Source organism: Marmota monax, unplaced genomic scaffold (genome assembly GCF_021218885.2).
Source record: "Marmota monax isolate L192 unplaced genomic scaffold, Marmota_monax_Labrador192_F-V1.1 WCK01_AAM20220418_F8-fsc00288, whole genome shotgun sequence".
In the NCBI taxonomy this organism is placed as follows: Eukaryota; Metazoa; Chordata; class Mammalia; order Rodentia; family Sciuridae; genus Marmota; species Marmota monax.
The window spans coordinates 473,602-493,423 of record NW_026693586.1 but is presented as its reverse complement, the minus strand read 5'-3'; the positions used below and the strand labels follow the sequence as shown (position 1 = coordinate 493,423).

The 19,822-nt window shown below is 48.5% G+C and overlaps 2 protein-coding genes across 5 annotated transcripts in view; both read left to right on the top strand.

The window, feature by feature from the left end:
• Positions 1-1,284: 1,284 nt before the first annotated feature.
• On the top strand, positions 1,285-13,824 carry Neil2 (nei like DNA glycosylase 2). Of its 4 annotated transcripts, none has more exons than XM_046459337.2 (5): positions 1,285-1,392; positions 3,094-3,233; positions 8,083-8,435; positions 11,178-11,374; positions 12,766-13,824. In XM_046459337.2, the coding sequence occupies exons 2-5, from the start codon at positions 3,096-3,098 to the stop codon at positions 13,077-13,079; spliced, it is 1,002 nt and encodes a 333-aa protein (XP_046315293.1). In that variant the 5' UTR covers positions 1,285-1,392; positions 3,094-3,095; the 3' UTR covers positions 13,080-13,824. The 4 variants fall into 4 exon arrangements, with proteins under 4 accessions (XP_046315293.1, XP_046315291.1, XP_046315292.1 ...); XM_046459335.2 differs by having other exon boundaries at positions 1,293-1,520; XM_046459336.2 differs by lacking the exon at positions 1,285-1,392 and adding an exon at positions 1,533-1,906.
• Positions 13,825-18,604: 4,780 nt separating this feature from the next.
• The window catches only part of Fdft1 (farnesyl-diphosphate farnesyltransferase 1), a 30,607-nt gene continuing 29,389 nt past the window's right edge, over positions 18,605-19,822 (top strand). Inside the window, exon 1 of the mRNA XM_046459294.2 lies at positions 18,605-18,807. Coding sequence (XP_046315250.1) covers positions 18,709-18,807 — 99 coding nt within the window. The 5' untranslated portion in view covers positions 18,605-18,708. The remainder of the gene's footprint in view (positions 18,808-19,822) is intronic.

Genomic DNA, 19,822 nt, shown 5'->3' with positions numbered 1-19,822 from the left:
ATATCTGAGACCCCCAGGCTTTCCTCTCTTTACCTGCCCTAGCCCTTAAGTAGGTGACACCATGGAGGCCACCTATATTGTGTTCAGGGACTGGGCCTGGCTCCCTATGCCAGATAAATCCTCTCAGGGCCCTCCATTAGGGTACTGGAACTGCCATCCTGGCCGTTTCCTGAACACCTGCTCAGCATTTTCCAAACTTCCTTGCTTACTAACTCGAAAATGCTGGCTCCCTGTTCGCCTTGGAGAAATAACAACAGAATGTAATTATCTTTGAATAGCCTATTACTTTATTGCCTTTATTCTTTCAAATAAAAAAATCAATACACTTTTTTATAGGGAAACTGATACCTATATTACTCAGGATGGCCTCCAAATCCTGGGCTCAAGTAATAATTTTCTGCTCAGTCTCCCAGTAGCTGGGACTATCACTCAGCTTTACACTGTTTTGTTTTGTTTTGGTCCTGGGGACTGAAACCAGGGCCTTGTGCATGCAAGGCAAGCACTCTACCAATTGAGCTATATCCCCAGCCCCCTTTATACTAATATTTTAAAGCAAAATTTGCTTACAATAAAAATAATATTAAAATCATATAAAGTAAAATAGCCCATCCTTTAAAAAGGGGTCTGGGAGCATATCTCAGTGTGAGAGCATTTACCTAGCATGCCTGAGGCAGTGGGTTGAATTCCAGCACTGAAAAAACAAATAAAAACTTCATAGGAATTTCTTGACAATCTGTTTCCTTTCCCCCATTATTACTGCATTAGCCTGAGTCAAGGCCTGAACCACTCAAAGACTGTCCCATTTGGAGCTCAAGACTTTTCTCTGTAACTGTCCTTATGAGACAGTAAATAAATAAAAGAGTGTTTTGCTTTCTCAATTCCAGAATCTTTTTTCCACCTCGCTTTTTGCCCTTTACTCCTGTCCATCTGCCACCGGCCCTGCTTCCAGCGCCCCGAATCCAGGGAAGAGGTCCTGTCCCCCAATACAGAACTCCAAGCGCACACACCCTGGGGAAGACTCCGCCCCCACCACGGAGGGGGGGGGCAGGTGCACGCTCACCCCGGGGGCGCGGCCCGCTCCTCAGGACAGAACTCCACGCCCACCTCCGGGGGGCGGGGGAGTGGGGGGGAGGAATTGCCCGCCCCTCGCCCCCAGGACCGAGCAGCACGCCCACCCCAGGGGCGGAGCCCGCGCTCCCGGGCAGAGCGCCACGCCCACCCCGGGCGGGGATTACCACGCCCCCAGGGCAGAGCCCCGCCCCTGCCCCGCCCCCGGAGCGGACCTCCCAGTTCCGGGGCGCGGGTCCTCCCCGCCCACGTCCGCGGAGACCCAGGGGACGGGCGTGTGCTCCGCGGAGCTGGGGCTGGCCGAGGGGTCGCCTACCGCGACCGGTGAGTCCGGCCCTGGACCGCCGCCTGCCCGAAAGGTGGAGTAGAAGGACGGGGCCGCGCCGCCCCTGGCTTCCTGCCCGGCCGGTGCCGGGGCCTCTGGGCCCGAGTCTGGCTCCTGCGCCTCGTAGGTGCGTGACTGTGAAAACGCAGTTACAGAAAAATTGAGAAGCGCCTCTTAAAGGCACCACACCCTGGCCGAATTCATTTCCTTTTTGCGTGTTGACCACGGCGCCTCTGTCCCGGGAGTTCCAGGGACCCTCATTCCAGTCTCTGCGCCCCCTTCTCCCCCGAACCGCGTAAAGAGTTGGAAAGGCAGTCATCTTAGACTCTCCTTGGGGAGCAGTTTGCCTTGGAAACAGCAGCGAAGACCTTTTATTCCCCTTCCTCGCCTGTCACCCAGCCTGGCGACCTGGCTGTAACTGTCCTGCGGGAAGGGACCCTCGGTTCTCATCTTGCGGCCACTTCTCCTCCATCAAAATACTTAAACCTGTCCATGAGCCGAGAGATTCAAGATGTGGGTGCCTTGCAAAGGGTGGCTTTTCGGGAAGCTTTCTGTGTGGGAGGCAGTCGGGCTCAGAACTGGTGAAGGTCGGTTTTTCTGGCAAGCGGCCTTTCGGCCCACAGTTTTCCCTTAAGGGTCTGAGTAGGAGGAACATTATCACTTTCAGAGAATATGAAGTGTCACGGATTTTAAGATGCATATTATGGAATGTGCTGCTGAGGAAGTTATGAGAATTCCTGGAATGTTAGAGACATCTTCAATTTAAAAAAATATTTTAAATTTTTTGTTAGAATCACTGAAGTAATAGCTGCCACCTGCCAGATACCTGAGTAATTTTCACCATGACTTACAGCACATAACTTGTGCTGAGGAAACAGGTGTATTAGTAGTGCCCTGAGTGAGGATGGGATGTGCAGAACACTCAGACTGCCTCACACAGGGGGCTCTCAGTGAACTTGGATGATTGGGTCAAGGTCACAAATGGCCTGCAAGACACTGCAGGAGACCAGTGTTGCTTCCTGGTGGTCAGGGATAATTGTTGTAGCAATTAATTTTTGCTACAACAAAAATTATTAATTATTAATTAATTATCAAAAAAAATGTTTGATAATTGCTGGGCACTGCCCCTTTCTGCTCTCAACTGGCTTGGCCAGTGTCTGCATTTGTGGGTTCTGGGTGCTCTCTGCATTGTGGCCGCCCCTTGGACCCCAGGGCCGAGCAGATCTCATGCACATCTCCCCTACCTGAGGGCTGGTCACAGGAGGACCAGGTCCCATTGTCCCCTAAAAGTGGGGGGATCCCTCAGCACAGAGGGTTGGAGTGATTGTTTCGGGAAGTGGGGAGGGGGAGGAGGACAGAGCTGGAGATGAGTTAGGAGCGCACAGTCCAGGCAGAAGGCAATGAGAGTCGTTCCCCAGGTGGCCACCGAAGTGGGTGGCACCCATGATGTGATGGCTAGCACGCTGTTGGTGTGTGCTGAATGAAGAAAAGGCAAGAGGAGTTGGGAACTCATTCCTGAGAAGTGGACCCACACCCTTCTGTGGCTTGTCTTCCTCTGATGGGTCCCTGCCCCGCTGCGCTCTCTCTTTGACCATATAGACTGTTAAAGTTTGTGGCAGGAACCGGCTGCTAAGAGCTGGGAGAATGAGGAGTGCTAGAGAGAATGAGCTAAGGTCTCTTCTGCCTGTTTCTGCCTGCAGAGATGCCAGAAGGACCATCTGTGAGGAAATTTCACCATTTGATCTCTCCCTTTGTGGGCCAGCAGGTGGTCAAGACAGGGGGCAGCAGTAAGAAGCTATACCCTGCCACCCTTCAGTCTCTGTGGCTCCAGGACACCCAGGTGAGTTCTGTATCCTCTGCAAGTCAGGCTCCCTTAGCCCATCCTGTGCCTCCCCTGGAATCTGCCCCAAGAGGTCTCATTCTATCCCTCCCATTGGCCCTGGACAACCACTGCAGGACTCCATATGGGTCCTGGTCTTTCAGTCTGACGTTTCCCAGTCAGAAGTGGGCATTACGTGGACTGTGGGCTCTGAAGATCACAGAGGCATGAGCTGGAGACCCCCATTCAGAGTTTGGAGACATTCTGACTATTCAAACTGTGTCTGATGTTCAGCTTTGGGCTGGGAACCAAGTTTGATCCTTGTGCCAGTGGGGATGAAAGAAAAGAGGATTGCTGCAGGTCTGGGTTCAAACCGTCCATCTTTTTCTTGAGCAGGAGTCAGAATTCCTTCAGGTGGCTCACTGGCTCTGTGATCTGACCCCTGCATGCCTCTCTTGCCTTTGTACCCACCCCAGTCTGTCTTTGATCACCCAGCTCGGGTCATTCTTGCCCAGGGTTTTGATATGCTGCTCCCCTGCATGAGCAGGTTTTCCCTTTTCTCCTATCTGCCCCCCTCAGTTTACCATGGTGATTTCTACTTGGCCATCTGTCCTCGGAGAAGCTTGACACTGGGTGAGACTCCTCTCCAGGAGGACACCTGAACTTCCTCCTGTTGTACCTATTCCTGAATTTGTGCTGCTTGTGGTGTGAGGGAGACGGATAAACCTTGTGTCCTGAGTGCTTAGCTGGACACCCAACTCATAGGAGGCACAGGGTAAATGTTTGCAGGCCACAGAGTAAACTCAGTAGACTGTGTTGCTGCTTAGCTGGGAGCTCTTAAGCAAGTCTCTTAGCTTTAGAGTGTTTGATTCAGTCGTGGGGACGAGGCACTGGCTTGCTGCTACGGCAAGTGGACTTTATCCTTCCATTTTCACCCATGAGTTACATGTTTCAGAGAACTATCCATATTGTGGAGCCAGGTCTTCCAAACTCCAGGCTGTGGTCTCTTTGTACAGACTGTCATGGGAGGTTTGTAGCTGCAGGGTGTGGTCCCTTGTCTCTGGACCCCCCGCATTTATCACAGTGCTTGTCACAGAGCTGGGACTCAGAGAAGATTATCAAATGGCAGTGTGGACAGAAGAATGTGCGACAAGAGTGCTTGAAGGTGGACCCAGAGCTGGTTTCGCAGCAAGCTAAGGCAGAATCTGTATTGTGGGAACCCAAGAAAGGCCCAAGGAGGTGGCCTTGGGGAGCTGCTTAATGGGGCTCTCAGGAGCACCTTTTCCTACCTGTCTGTTTTTCTGTCCCTGCCCCTGAGGAATGCAGAACCAGATGCGGAAGGAAAGACTTGTATCTCCACAGGGAAACTGACAGCGGTGCTTAATGGGGAGGAGTGGATCTCAAGGTTAAGAGCCCAGTGAGGACCTCACGTAGGGGGCATCCTGTCACCTGGAGGAGGTGGGGCTTGAGTTGAACTTTGAAGACTGGAGGATTTAGATAGACTCAGGGGGAAATGGGCATTTCAGTCTGAGAAGGAATTATAGACAGGAAGAGGGACGGGGAGTAAACAAGATGGGTTCTACTCTGCAAGCCGTTTGTCAGACACCTTCCTCTTCAGCTCTCTGCTTTCTGGGTAGGAATTGTCTTGACTGCTCATAGCAGACTCAGAAGGTGACTCATGCAGCTCCTGTGATGGGACATTCAGAGCTCGCAGTCCTTGTGTGGCTGTTGAGGTCCGTATTCCACCCATTTCCGTGGGTTGGAGGTGGGTTTAGGACTCAAATGTTGCTACATACTTTGACTTTTTTTCTTTTGTGGTGCTGGGGATCCAACTCAGGGTCTTGTTCGTGCTAGGCGGGTGCTCTGCCACTAGCTTACTTGGACTTTTTATTTTTTAATTTTTTTTGTAGTTGTAGGTGGACAGCATGGCTTTATGTTATTTGTTTATTTTTATGTGGTACAGAGGATTGAGCCCAGTGTCCCATGCATGCAACGCAAGCACTCTACCACTGGGCTACAGCCCCATACTTAGAATCTTAACCAACCCGCCAATTAAAAATTTGTAACAGCTTTGGGCTGTGGTTATAGCTCAGTGGTAGAGCGCTTGCCTAGCAGGTGAGGCACTGGGTTTGATTCTCAGCACCACATATAAATAAATAAAGGTCCATTGACAACTAAAAAAACATTTTAAAAAATTTATAACAGCTTTATTGAGATATAATTTGCAAAACACACAGTCTGCCCAGTTAAACTTCATAATTCAGTAGTTTTTAGTATATTTACTGAGTTTTCCATGATTCGTTTTAGAATCTTTTAATTTTTTTTTTGGCAGTGCTGGGGGTTAAACCCAGGGCTTCTCGCATGCAAGGCATGCTCTCTACCACTGAGCTCTACCCTCAGCCCCAGAATATTTATGTTACACCCAAAAAACCTCTGTGCCCATTAGCAGTCATCCCATTTTACTCCAGCCTTCAGCAACCACTAATCTACTCTCTTTCTGTAGACTTGCCTCTTTGGGACATTTTATATGTGTGGAATCATGTAGTATGTGTTTCTTTGATGACTGGCTTCTTAATATGATGTCAGATTCATGTATATTATAGCAGGTCTCAGTACTTTAATCCTTTTTGTTGCTGAATAGCTTCCACTACATGGGTATGCCATATTTTATGATTGATGATGTCCATTCATCAGCTGATGGATAATTGGAGTAATCTGCTGTGGACACTGATGTGCAAGTGTTCGTGTGGGTGTGTGGTTTCAGTTCCCATGGGTCTGGAATTGCTGGGCCTCTTGGTAACTCACAGAGTGGACCTTCTTGTGCTCACCAACACTTCTTTCCATGTTCTCCTAGTCTCTGGTGTGTGTCTTACTTTTTCTTTTTATTGTGTCAAAAAAAGAAAAACAACAACAAAAAACACATAACAAAATTTACCATCTTAACCAACCTTTTATAAGTGTATGGTTCAGTATTCAGTTAATTATGTTCATGGTATTGTTGGGTAGATCGATAGATCTTTTTAAATCTTTCCTAGCTGAAACTCAGAACCCAATTAGCTTTATTTATTTATTTTTAGTGGTGCTGAGGATGGAACCCAGCTACAACCCCAGCCCCCCAAATTCTTTCATTTTTAATGCAACACTGTTCTGTTATGGACATACCATGTTATGTTACCCATTCATCTCTTGGAGGACACCTGGTTGCTTCTGCTTTCACAGCTGTGAAAAAGTTATCTCCCTTTTAAAATATGAAGCCCCTAGAGGGAAGGACTGGAGTCTCCCACTGTCAGGCATACTGCAAGTTGTCAATGATTAGTGAATTGAAGTGACTGCAGTGTCCTGGCACTTAAAAGAAGCATAGCAGAAATTGGCATGGTTGGAGAGGGTACAAGGACATCCTGACCAGCCCTTTTTGACTGTAAATGTTTTGACCTTGAGGAAGGTTTAACAAATACTTTATTTATTATTGTACTAAGGATTAACACCGGCACTTTACCACCAAGGTACATCTTCAGCCTTTTTATTATTTATTATTTTTTTAATTGTGTACTTTTGTTTTTGTGCTTTTTTTTTTTTTTTTTTTTTTTACTTTTTATTTTTTGAGACTGGGTTAAGTTGCCCAGGCTGGCCTTGAACTTATCTTCCTCCTGCCTCAGCCTCCTGAGCTGCTGGGGTTATAGGCATGTATGACACTTGATTGACAAATATTTTAATCAGAATTATTTCAATACTGGCAAATTTACACTGAGAAAGTATTTTCTGGAATAAATTCTAATATGTCCACTTAATTCCTTGTTCAGTGTGTGCATGTGCACGCCCAGTTATGCCCTAATATGTGGCAGAAAATAATCTGTGCTCGAATTTCCAGACAAATTATTCTGCAGATAAACTATTATTAGACAGGTGATATAGTCTGCCGAGAGGCTACCGTTGTAGTTTTTAACTAATGGACAGATTGTAGGTCGTATCAAAACAATAATCTTGATGTACCTTTGACGGTCAAAAAGTAACACAAGCACTTCCAGCATTAAAGGCAGATGGGTTGGTTTGATCACTGAAAGGCTTCCTGGATTTCAGGCTGCGTGGAAAAGACTCATCCTGGAATCTGGGTGTGCACACACTTCATACAAGGATCTGGCAAGTGATTATATATCTATTTTAATTGTGAATTCACTTGTAGCTATTTTGTCAAGTCTGGTTTGCTGGGCAGAAGGTGGGAAAAAGATACTGGATCTCACAGTGTGTTGTCTTCAGCCACAGTCCATGGCTGTGCACACACTGATTAATTCTAGAATAAAGACATGTAGTATGAGTGGAATAGAAGAATGATAATTTGCATTTCTTTTTTTTTTTTTTTGGTACCAGAGATTGAGCTCAGGGGCACTCAACCACTGAGCCACACACATCCCCAGCCCTTTTTTTGTATTTTATTTAGAGACAAGGTCCCCCTGAGTTTCTTAGTACCTTGCCTTTTGCTGAGGCTGGCTTTGAACTCATGATCCTCCTGCCTCGGACTCCAGAGCCACTGGGATTACAGGTGTGGCCAAGGCACCTGGTTTGTGCTCATTTCTTAGCCAATTCCTGAAAACATTGGGAACAGTTCTGCTCAGATATTCTAGGGTGGCTGTGCTGACTGGTATAGGTCTGTCTTTTACTAATCTAATTCTTCCAGTTGCTTCCAGTCACTTTGAAAGCCATGGGCCAACTGGCCACACCACCACAGCAAAAAGATCAAAAGGCAGGACCCAGATACGCAATCTGGGGCAGCTTCACAGCAAGGAGAAGGAGTCAGTGGGCAGTTGGGTAACTGTGTAGCCCTTAGCTCCTTTTTGGGTCTGTAAAGCTTAGATCCATGTTCATTTTTTCCTAGGTTCATGGAAAAAAATTATTCCTTAGATTTGATCCAGATGAAGAATCGGGGTCCCCTGGTAGCAACCCACTGCCAGAGCCTCCACAGAAAGGAGCAAGGAAGGAAGAGACTGTGGCCCCAGAGCCAGCCTTGGGGCCCAGCAGACTCAAAACCTCTGATGAATCCTGTCCGTCTGTGGAGCTTGACCCCAGTGGATCAGATGTTCCCGAGGGTCTGGGGACAGATGGCCCTGCAACAGGAGCCCCACAGTGGCTGCAGGTCAGCTTTGGTCTGTTTGGCAGTGTCTGGGTGAATGAGTTCTCCAGAGCCACGAAAGCCAACAAGAGAGGTGACTGGAGGGATCCTGTGCCCAGGTAACGGTGTGGGTGTTGGGTTCTTGGCAGGGTCTGCAGTATTCCTGTGGTCCCCACCGTGGCAGGGTGTGGTGCTGGGTGTGGGGGGTCACGCTCAGGTGGATGGCCAACCCTAGCACCTGCTGTTTAGGAGACAGAAGAGGCTGTGGTATTTACCCAGGTTGGGAAGTAGGCTGCGGTCTGCACCTGAGGGGGAGATCGTGACTCCCTGGGGTGGCCTGGAGAAGGGGAGTTTCCAACACACGAGGAACTTGAGGGCAGATGGTCTCTGAAGAGCATTTCATGCCTCAACTCTTGCTCTCTGAACTTGGGGACAGGTTTGCCCAGGTTTTAATCTATGAATGTTGATAAAAATGACTTTGTGCAGCCATCTCCGTGTTTTGGGTTATTTCCTTGGGGCTCGTGCCAGAGGGGAGTTGCTGGTGAAGACAAGGAATGTTCTGTGGCTGCAAGTTTTCGGGGCTGTACAGAAGCGCTGGCTTGGCTGCCTTCTCGCTAGCTTTGGGTCCTTTGTGTACTTTTTATCAATTTGTTGAAGCTCGTGGACGTTCAGTCTGGTAGCCTCTGTGATATGTGCTGCCTCTATTGTTTGAGGCTCTCTGGTGTCCTTTGACTATGTTTATGATGCTTTTTGACATTTGGGGTTTTTACTGTTTATGTAGTCAACAGTGTTTTTCTTGGTCACTCCTAAGTTTCCCTCTGACTAAAGAGGTCCCGTCTACTCCAGAGTCACCTGAAGGGTTTTTGTTGTTGTTGTTTTGGGTTTTTTAGGTGGTGGTGCTGGGAATTGAACCCAAGGCCTCATGCCTGCTAACAAGCATTCTTCCACTTAGTTGCATCTCCAGACCTTTTTATTGTATTTTGAGCCAAGATCATGTTAAATTGCCCAGGCTGGCCTCAGACTTGTGATCCTCCTGACTTTTCTATTTTCAAATTTTGCTTTTAGGTTTCAAACTTTGTCTTTGCTTACAGTATCATGTAGGGCCCACAGGATGCTTTCGGCAGCTCAGGTAGCTCAGGAGGTCCGAGGGAGGCTCTCTGGAGCTGGCTGGGTTCTGAGTCCTGCCTCCTGTTCCTGAGACTCTCCTGGCTTTGCACATTGCCACTCCTGGGTTGTTTCCTTGGGCCAGCAGCAAAAAGCAGCTGCAGTTTCAGGCTTTATACACACCCAGGAGCAGCCAGAGGGAGGAGCCGCTTTTAGGCTTCTGCTGAGTGGACGGCTTGCTCAGGGCCCCAGCTGGGTTCCCTGCTGGCCACACCTGGCAAGGTGCTATGTTGGAATTAGTCACAAGCTGGGAAACTGGACCTCTCTCCCTGAAACAGGCTCTCTCCGGAGCTCACCCTGGTGGTCACAGAGTGAACACGTATTGTCCTCTTCTGTTACCCTCTTGTCAAGTTCCTTCTTGTTGTTCGTATTTTATAGTTGGCTCTGTCCTTTTTTTTTTTCCCTACCAGGCTTGCCTGAGTTTTATACTCTTTTTTGGTCTTTGAAGAAAATAATTATTGCTTTATATAATCTTTCTTTATGGAAGACTGTTTCTTAATTAATTTCTAAATGTTTTGGAGTTTAGGGTCTTTTTTTTTAGTTTTTACTTATTTATTAATTGCAGTACAGGTGATTGAACCCAGGGGCGCTCTACCACTGAGCTGCAGCCCCGGTCCTGTTTAATTCTTTTATTTTGAGACAGGATCCCACCGCTGGCTTCAAACTAGGGATCCTCCTGCCTCTGCCTCCCCAGTTGCTGGCATTATGGTTGTGCCCCACTGCAGCTCTAACCATCCAGATTTTACTAACATAAAAATTAAAACTGTTTTTGCTTACTATCCCCACCTTTCAGATCAATCTTTTAGAGTATTTCTACTTGTTAATAATTTTCTATCATATTCACCCCAGTTTCAGAGTTTGTCAAGCTGATTTGGATTTTCAGTTCCAGGTTATTAAATTAATTAATATCATTATATTATAACTATACATTAAATAACATTAAAAGGGATATCTTTTATTTCAAGAACTCTTTCCTGATCCTGGCGCCATGGTTCTTAGGTGCACTGTCATAATCACGATCCATTGATGTCCCATGGCACCTGTTACAGAATTCCATTGCTCACTTCTTCACCTCCTCCCCATCTCCCCCATTGAGACCATTGCTGGTGTGATTTTTGCTGGGTATGTATCTTTTCTTGGAGTGGTTTCCTGGGCACTGAGAGTGGGTTCTCCTGGTCCCAGCTCTCCCCAGGGACACTCACTCCATCCAAGGCATGGGCTCAGGGATCTTCCCCTTCAGATGTGGAGGCAGTTCTGCTCTGATTAGCTGTCCTTGAGGTTGCCATCATTTCTTTATCAGCATTTATAACTTTGTGCTCTGTCCCTGACAGCTCAGGGGAGTTGGGTCTTTTTTGGTAAATCTAGCCTGGGGCTGGAGGTAGAGCCTCACTGCAGCCATTTCTCTGTGTTCCTTACTGGTGAGCCCCCTTTTTGTGTTCTAGGTCGTCAGACCCCCTGAACTTTGAGCTGTTCTGTTTTCCAGGTTTTCTTCTGTGAACAGAAGATACTCAGAAAAAATAAACCCATGTGTATGTTTTGTTCTAACGACTCCATTTAGCTCTGTGATGTCTGTGACTCTGACAGAGCTGTCCATTTTCTCTTCAAGGCCTGGCTTTCCCCAGGTTCGTCAGAGTCGCAGCGTAGTGTGACCTGACACAGTGGAAGCTCATGTGCATGTGGTTTGTTCTTTCTTCCAGGTTGGTCCTACACTTTGGTGGTGGTGGCTTCCTGGCATTTTATAATTGCCAGATGTGTTGGAGCCCTTCTCCTGTGATCAAACCTACCTGTGACATCTTGTCTGAAAAGTTCCATCGAGGACAAGCCTTGGAGGCTCTGGGCCAGGCTCAGCCTGTGTGCTATACACTGTTGAACCAGAGATACTTCTCAGGGTTAGGTATGACTGACGGGTCAGGGGGGAGTCCCTCAGAGTCGTCCAATGGAAAAGTCATTCATCTGGGAGTCTCGAGTCCTGAGGATAGTTCTGTTGGTCTTGAAGTGATGACTTTATCTCTTTAGCTTCCCTGGTCTTTAAAATTACACAGAATCTCAGGATGTAAAATGGATGATTGGTAATTTAGCATTATATTTCTTTCATAAGTTAGTATTTAGTCATTAGAGCCGGGCATGTGATGCTCGCCTGTAATCCCAGTGGCTCAGAAGGCTGAGGCTGGAGGATTAAACTCAGCCTCAGCAACTTAGCAAGTCCCTAAGCAGCTTAGTGAGACACTGTCTGAAAATAAAATACAAAAGAGGGCTGGGGATGTGGCTCAGTGGTTAAGCACCCCTGGGTTCAATATCTGTTACTACCTTTTGCCCCTAAAACAAGAGGTGGTTAGATAAGCATTTTCTAACTTCTGCTTCAGAATTTGTACCCTGACTGGATTCTTAGCCTATGCTTCCTGAGGTGCATTAGGGCGTGACCTCCTGAAGGGCAGGGGCCGTGCCTGTGCCCCTGGTGTCCTCCACTGCCTAGTGCCATCCTGGCACCGAGAGGCACGGGGCCAGGGTCTGCAGGCAGCTGGGAGTCCTCTGTTCACTAACAGGAAAGGGCAGTCACTTCATTCATCCATTCCCCCAAACCTACTGCACCCCTGCCCTCTGGTAAACTTGCCTTCTTAGCCTAACACAGCCATTGTTTAAAAAGGCTCAGCAAACCAGGCCAGTTCCCCTGAGATGAGGTGGGGTATAATAAAGGCCCAGTAGGGTTAAAGAGAGAAACTGGGGGGATATTTTGAAGAGAGGCATTGATTCTGGAAGAAGGGGTTGAGGCTGGCTTCATAAAGAATGAGGCAGGAATAGACAAATAATTGAATAAGACCTCCTAAACTCTGCATGGAACAGTTCATGTTTCCACCAGCCACTGAGCTCAGCATTCTTAGGTGACGTCTCACTGACTGCTCACAAAAACCAGCAAAGCCATTCCTGTTTTACAGATGAGGAAACTGAAACTTAGAGGCCAAGGGACCTGCCAGGGCCATATGGTAGGATCTGGTGGAGCTGGGATTCCAGTGCAGGCGGTCAGGAGTCAGGCCCTTCTAGCAGCCTCTTGGCTGTGACGTGGGACCCACATGTGTTACTTCATTTTGCTTCACAACAGCCTTCAGGGGGAGCGTGGCCAAATGCATTTTGCAGAGGGCATGGACGCGGAGCCTGCCGCCCTGCCCCGGAGGCCCCTGTGTGACAGAGCTCGTGCTCCCCGCCATCACACCAGCTCTGCTCCCTTTGGGGTGGTTTCACTGTGGCATGTGGCGTGTCCCTCCTCACCCTTTCCCTGCTTTGTTTCAGGGAACATCATTAAGAATGAAGCCTTGTACAGAGCCAGGATCCATCCCCTTTCTCTGGGCTCGCTCCTGAGTGCTTCTCGCCGGGAGGCCCTTGTGGACCATGTGGTGGAGTTCAGTATGGGCTGGCTTCAGGGAAAGTTCCAGGGCAAGCCACAGCACACGCAGATCTACCGGAAGGAGCAGTGTCCTGCTGGGCACCAGCTCCTCAAGGAGCCCCTTGGGCCCCCAGGCGGGTTCCAGAGGCTCACCTGGTGGTGCCCACAGTGCCAGCCCCAGGTGCCCCCTGAGGAGCCACAGCAGCTCCAACACCCCTGAGGCACTCAGGCTCTTCTTGGTACTTGTCCTTGAGGACCATGGGGCCTGTGTGTCCAGAAGGGAAGGTGTGGGCAGGGATTGTGGGTGGCCACAGAGGACAGCCTGGGCTGTGAGGTGTCAGTATTGTTTATGTTCACTCTCTGGATTGTGCCTGAGGCACAGATTTCATAGGGGTAGGTTTTCTTTTCTACTTCCGTTGATTCTTCCTGAGGAAGGCAGTCTTCACAGGTGAGGGGAACACCCAGAAAGATGGTAGAGCCCTAAAACCAACAGCCTGGGGGTGGGTGGGACATGACTGTGTTCCCAGCAAGGCTTGGCAAGTGTCCTGTTTTGGAAAGTTTGGTTGATCTTAAGGCTTTTGGTTTTGAGAAACAGGAAAACGGAAGTTTCTTTCCCTGTTGTCTGTTGTCTGTGGAGGGTCCTGGGGATGAGGATGGAGCTGCAGGAGAAAAGTGCTGGTCCAGCTCCTGCTGGCGTCTCCCGCCCAGTGGGGAACTCAGGGCCTGTCAGTTACCCTCCGGGGATCCAGTGGCCTTTAAAGAGAAGCTAAAGCTACTTGTTTACTCCTTAAGTTGAAATGTTTGTGGCTGTTGATGCATCAACAATTCAGGAACCAAAGGACATAGAGAAACATTCCTCAGGTTGTTGGTAACTAAATGAAGCTGGAAAGCAACAACAGGAAAATAAAGCTCTTTGCTATTTCTGTGTCATCTTTATTTGGCAGTAAAGGTTTTTTTGATTGTTTTGTTTTTGTGTGTTTTGTTTTTTTGGTCTTTTCCTGAGGTGTTGGGGATCAAACTTGGGGTCTTGGGTTAGGCAACCACTCCATTGTTGAGTACACCCCAGGCCCAGTGACGGGTCTTTTACTATAAATAGCATCTCATTATGAAGGTGGCCTCTCAGAGCTTGCTCGGTTGGACTGATGCATCCACTTACACAGGGAGGGAGGTGAGTGCCCATCTGCCCCAGGGGAGCAGAGGTATACCTTTGCTTCTGGCACAAGGGAGATGATGATTCCTGAGAGTGAAATTGAAAAGAGTAGCAGATGTTTCTGGCCTTTCTTTATGCTCATCTGTCTGAAATTACTGAGTGCTGTCCGTGGAGGGGGGTAACCACATCATAGCCAGCTACTTCCCTTTGAGATAGTTAACATGAACTGACCAGTGCTGGGTGCTCACCTGCCCTCCCTGCACCAGGCATTCACCCTGAGTGGCGTGCTCAGCCCTCACTGGGTGCTCGCTCTGCACTGAGTGCTCACCCCAACCCGGTGCTTGCCGCTTACCATAGTTCTTGCACATAATCTGCAGAACAACCCATGGAGCTAGGTACTTGTTCTTTTTGTCTTTATTTTATGAATGAGAGAACTGAAGTCTGGAGAGGTTAAGGAATTTGTTTGAGATCACACAGTTCAAAGTCCAGAGCCACAGCTTTCATTCAGTCTGCCATAAAAACAAAAAAATCCACCACTATAGACTGGGTGACTTAATAGACTTATTTCTCACAGCTCTGGAAATGGCAACTCCAAGATCAAGGTTGATTAGCTTACCCAGGCCCCTTCCTGGCTTGCAGATGGTGCCTCTCTGTGACCTCACAGGGGGGGGAATGCTGAGATATCCTCCTCCTCTTAGAAGGACACTAGTCCCATGATGGGAACATCTCATGACTCAACTATGACTCCATTAACACCTAATCAACACACAAACGCTCCATAACAGCCACCCACTTTTTGCCCACCACACTGTAGTCCCTCCGTGGGGCACCACAGTTTCCACAGGAGTAGAACAAGTCCTGGCTCACATCTTCCAGAACACTAGGGATATGCCCTTCAGGGAGCTAGGTTCATCAGCTCTGAAAAAGTGATCCAAGGAAGGATCGTGCCTTACAGATGAAAAGTATAAGTTTGAGAAATATCACGTGCCATCTCTCCCACTTGGACATTTGTGGAGCTCTTAAAGTCTTCAGGAAATCCCTCCACAGTAATGCAGACTCTCTTAGTTTGCTCTTCTTGGTGTTTCCAACCCAATTTTATTGTGAACTCTTTTTCTCTCTCTTCCTTGGAACGCAGTGTAGAATATAGCTGTTATAATCCATGGGATCCCAGACTTTCCAAGCATCACTTGACTGGATGCTCAAGTCACTGTTCTAAAGTGCCCCTGTGTTTTAGACCATTGGCTGCAGCTAGAATCAATAGTCGTATATCTAAATCCTTCCTTTGTCATGTGGACTTTTCTTTGTGCATGCACACTTCTGCTGTCTCCTTATGGGGATACTGTCCCTGTTGGATCAGGGGCCAACCCTTGTGATGTGATTTAAGCAATTTCCTCAGAGCAGCATGGTGGCACAGAGCTTTAATCCCAGTGACTCAGGAGGCCGAGGCAGGAGGATTGCAAATTTGAGGCTGACCTCAGCAACTTAGTGAGATACTGTCTCAAAACAAACTCAGACTGGGGTTGTGTCTCAGCAGTAGAGGGCTCACCTAGCACATGTGAGGCCCTGGGTTCGATCCTCAGCACCACATAACCATAAATAAATAAAATAAATGTATCCAATGACAACTAAAAAATATTTTAATAAACTAAATTTTCTCTTTAAAGGCCCTGTGTCTAAATACATAAATTTTAGGGTGACACTATTCTGTTTAATACATGCTATAAAAGGATTGGGGAAAATCTTTAGCCTCTCTGAGGCCATCTCTCTTCGGCTTTTTAAAAAACATTTACCTTTTTAAAAAAACCCACTTCTGGCCTGGAGAAGTGGTACATGCCTGTAATCCCAGTGACTCCAGAGGCGGAGGCAGGAGGATCACGAGTTCAAAGTCAGTCTCAGAAACTTATCGAGGCCCTAAGCAACTCAGTGAAACCCTGTCTCTAATAAAATAAAAAACTGCTGGGGATGTGGCTGAGTGGTTAGGCGCTCCCTGGGTTCAATTCCTGGTACCAAAAAACAAAACAAAAAATCCCGCTTCTGAACAAAGTGATATGAAAATATTTGATAAATAGGTCATTTCCTTCCAGAAGAGCAATTTCTGCACATTCACATAAAAAATGTAATATACAAAAATGTACTTGTTATTGAAATTCACCTTCCTAACCCTTATAAGATGATGCTACAGTAAAATTGTAGGCTAAAACAAAGCTGCTCCACCATTCTCTGTGGGTCAGCAACTGTAAAATGGTGGACCCAGAATAGGAGAGAAGGTGGGGTGGGAAGCTGAAGCCCACATATGGATCTTCACACATGGACTCTAGTTCTGATGGGAAGAAAAGAAAAATGCTGATGCATCTGCCAAGAAAAGAAATGACAGGGCTCAGTACAGCTGCAGGCGTTGAAAGAAGAGAAGGTCCTCAGTGAGGGGCTCCGTGGGCATCAGGTAACCAGATGTGGGGACTGGGGAATGGATTGCAAGAGCTGAAGTTGGCTGGAGCCCACCATGTGGAGGTAGGAAGAAGCCATCCCCTGGTTGAGACAGGAAATCAGGAGGGAGATGAGCAGGAGCTCAGTGGCTGTTTATCAAACCTCAGAGAGGAGCTGAGAGCACATGCCTGTAATCTCAGCTGCCCAAGAGTGGCTGAAGTAGGAGGACTGTGAGTTTGAGGATACTGTTATATTGTGTGCACGCATAAATATGTAACATCAAATCCCATCATTATGTATAACTAAAAAAAAAAAAAAAAAACGTGTAGAGCTCCAGGCACCTGCAGTACCTATGTGCTGGGAGGATAATGGGATCAGAAAGGAGGCCTGTTTCTCTACAAGTCCAGGCTGAGCTTAGCTGCATTTTGGCAGCCCTTTTCATAGCTGGTCAGCTAGGGGATATCAACTAGGGTTGAGGAAAATTGGAGAGCACAATGGAATCTTGAAGAAATACTATTTAAAGAACCAGAGGAGAAAGAAGCCAGTGAGCCAAATTAGAAGGAGTAGGGAGAAAAGAAATTCCAATAGAAGCTGAGAATAATGTGAATCATGACAAGATGAAAGAGAATGGCTAAGAAGAGGCCTTTTGGATTTGGCAGTTAATCAAATTTGAGGTCATGATGACCTTTAAGAGAGCACTTTGTGCAGAGTGATACCAGTGTAGAGGGGCTGGGAACTAGATAGCAGCTGAGAAAGTGCAATGTGGAGGGAGGTCTTCTCTTTAGAATTCGGCCTTGGAGGAAAAGGGTTGAAAAGAGAAGGTCAAGGAGAAGAGTAACTTTTTAACGGATGGATATAATGTGAAGACTTGTGTATGATTAGTTGAGAGGGAAAAAGCAAGAGAGGGAGAGAGAGATTGGGCACATCAGTGCCAGCACCTAAAGATGACATTCTAGCTGGAAGAATGGCAACTTGTAATTCCTGTGATTTTGAAGGGGGGGGGGGCGGGGCAGGAGGATCACAAGTTCAAGGCTGAGTGAAATGGAGAGATGGTGGGGCAGTGAGCTTCCCTTAAGATTTTTTTTTTTTTTTTTTTAATTACCAGGGTTTGAACCCAGGAGCTTAACCATTCAGCCACATCCCCAGCCTTTTCCTATTATTATTATTTTTTTTAGAGACAAGGTCTCACTAAGTTGCTCAGGGCCTCAATCAATTGCTGAGGCTGGCGTGTGTGCGTGCTCCCGCGCTAGGGATTAAACTTAAAGGCGCGTAACCACTGAGCCACATTCCCAGCCCTTTTTATTTTGGCACAGGGTCTCATTAGGTTGCTTCTAGCCTCGCTAAATTGCTGAGGCTGGCTTTGAACCTACCATGCTCCTGCCTCAGCCTCCTTGTCACTGGGGCTACCGGCGTGCGCCACCGCACCCGGCCTGACTTAGATTTTAAAAGGAGCACCGGGTGTGGTTTTGGGAGACCGAAGGAGGTTACTGCAGCCGGTGGCGTCTGGGGCTTGAGGTCTAGGAAGAGATCAATTCCCACTTTGCTTGCATTTTTCTGAGGCTTAGTGGGATCAGCTGCGAAGTGCACCCGAGGCGGCGCGCGCCCGACCCCGGGCTGCAGAAGCAGCAGCGGGAGCTGGGCTGGGAGTGCACGTGCGCGAGCGGCCGCGGCCGCGGCTGCTTTCTCCCCGACCTGCAGCGGGCAGCGCATGCCCAACGGCTTGGTAGCCGGCCGCCTTTTAAAGGCTTTCTACTTAGGCCTCGGTGAAGTCCACGCCCGCGAGCCCGACACAGGCGGGTACAAGAATGAACAGTGGGCAGCTTGCGCTGAGGGTCGACTCCGAGCAACTCTCGCGAAGCGCACTTTAACTGCGGCTCGCCCCCGGGCAGCTGTAAGCTAAGGAAAACAAAGGCCCTCTCTAGGACACCAATCCCGCTCTCAGGCTTCTTTCAACCCTCCAATGAGCTTCTAGGGCGTGGTCGTCACGCCAGGTTCGTCTTGCCGCCGATTGGTCGGCGTCTTCCTGGTGCGAGCGGCTCTGCCCAATCAGCGCCCGTCAGTCCACCCCGCGAGCTCCGGGTAGCCGCGCGAGCGCCCGAGGCCGGTTGAAGTGGGCGGGACATGGGCGGGGCTCCGCCGCGCTGGGCCCGCCTCCGCGCCCGCCTTCCGGGCTGCGCCGCCTCGGCTCACCTCCGCGGGTTGCCGCCAATCGCGAGCCAGAGATCCTGAGAAGTGATCCCCGAGGTCTGATAGCCCGTCGCCGCCATCCCGCAGCATGGAGTTCGTGAAGTGCCTGGGCCACCCCGAGGAGTTCTACAACCTGCTGCGCTTCCGGATGGGGGGCAGGTGGAAAGTGATACCCAAGATGGACCAGGTGGGCCGAGCATCTCTGCATCCCCGCCGGGCGGGAGGCCGTGCGCCGCGGCGGCCTCCCGGAATCCAGGCGAGGGGCGCGGCGAGCGGCTGCCCGACGCCGGGGGCGCCCGCCCCGGCTCCCTGTCCTCACCCAGCGCGGTGGACTGTCCTCCTGACGGCCTTCGCGCTCCGGCCCGCTGGTCCAGGCCGTTGGTTGTCAGGTAGCTTAGGTGCGCATTTCCTTCTCCGTGAGCCCTGATGTTGATCCGTGCTCTAATAGGTGAGCTCCCAAACTGAAACTGGGGGGTAGGTTAAGTAGGAGACGACAGGTCAGAGAATTTTTTTGTAAACATGATGAACTGTGCAGATATTATCATGTGAATACATTTTTCTGGAATGAAATCTTACTCCTTTTTCCAGTCATATCACCTCCTCCAAGAGCTTCCCCGCCTTCCTGCAGTCGTTAGCTCCTTCCTCTGTGCTTCATACCTACTCCTCCACGTTCTTATTAGCTATGTGCCTGTTGATTGGCTGGACAGACATTGACTGCTTGGTTTTATTTATATTTCGTCTGCCTCATGCCTTTACCCTTTATTAAATGAATGGTTGTGATGCCATTCCAATAAGAAGATTATGCTTGCATAATTATTGAAATCAAATTAGTGGTTTACATCAAAAGCTTTTATTTTCCGCAGTGAAAACATCACAGTCAGATACTGTATTCAAATGTTCTCTTATCAGAAAAGAACGTTTTATCCTTTATCTTAGAATGTTTCTCATCCTTTAAGGTCTAGTTCTAGGGACTGCCACCCTCTTGTGGACCATTCTGCAGACACTCACTGAACACCTGCTTCAATGCTAGATTTTATATTGCATGCAGTATGGATGGCAGAATGATACGCGATGTAGACAAATAAGAAGCTCACCGTCTTATTGGGACAATAAAGTGTTACAAAATTGTTCATAGAGCCAGGTGTGGTGGTGCACAATTGCAGTTTCAACTATTTAAAGACTAAGGCAGGAGGATCACAAGT

Excerpts from the sequence above, each read along its gene's own strand:
- Neil2 (XM_046459334.2), top strand. The coding sequence starts at position 1,905 with ATGTGGGTGCCTTGCAAAGGGTGGCTTTTCGGGAAGCTTTCTGTGTGG. Across the intron at positions 3,234-8,082 it reads TGTGGCTCCAGGACACCCAG|GTTCATGGAAAAAAATTATT; the intron begins GTGAGTTCTGTA and ends ATTTTTTCCTAG. Across the intron at positions 11,375-12,765 it reads GAGATACTTCTCAGGGTTAG|GGAACATCATTAAGAATGAA; the intron begins GTATGACTGACG and ends GCTTTGTTTCAG.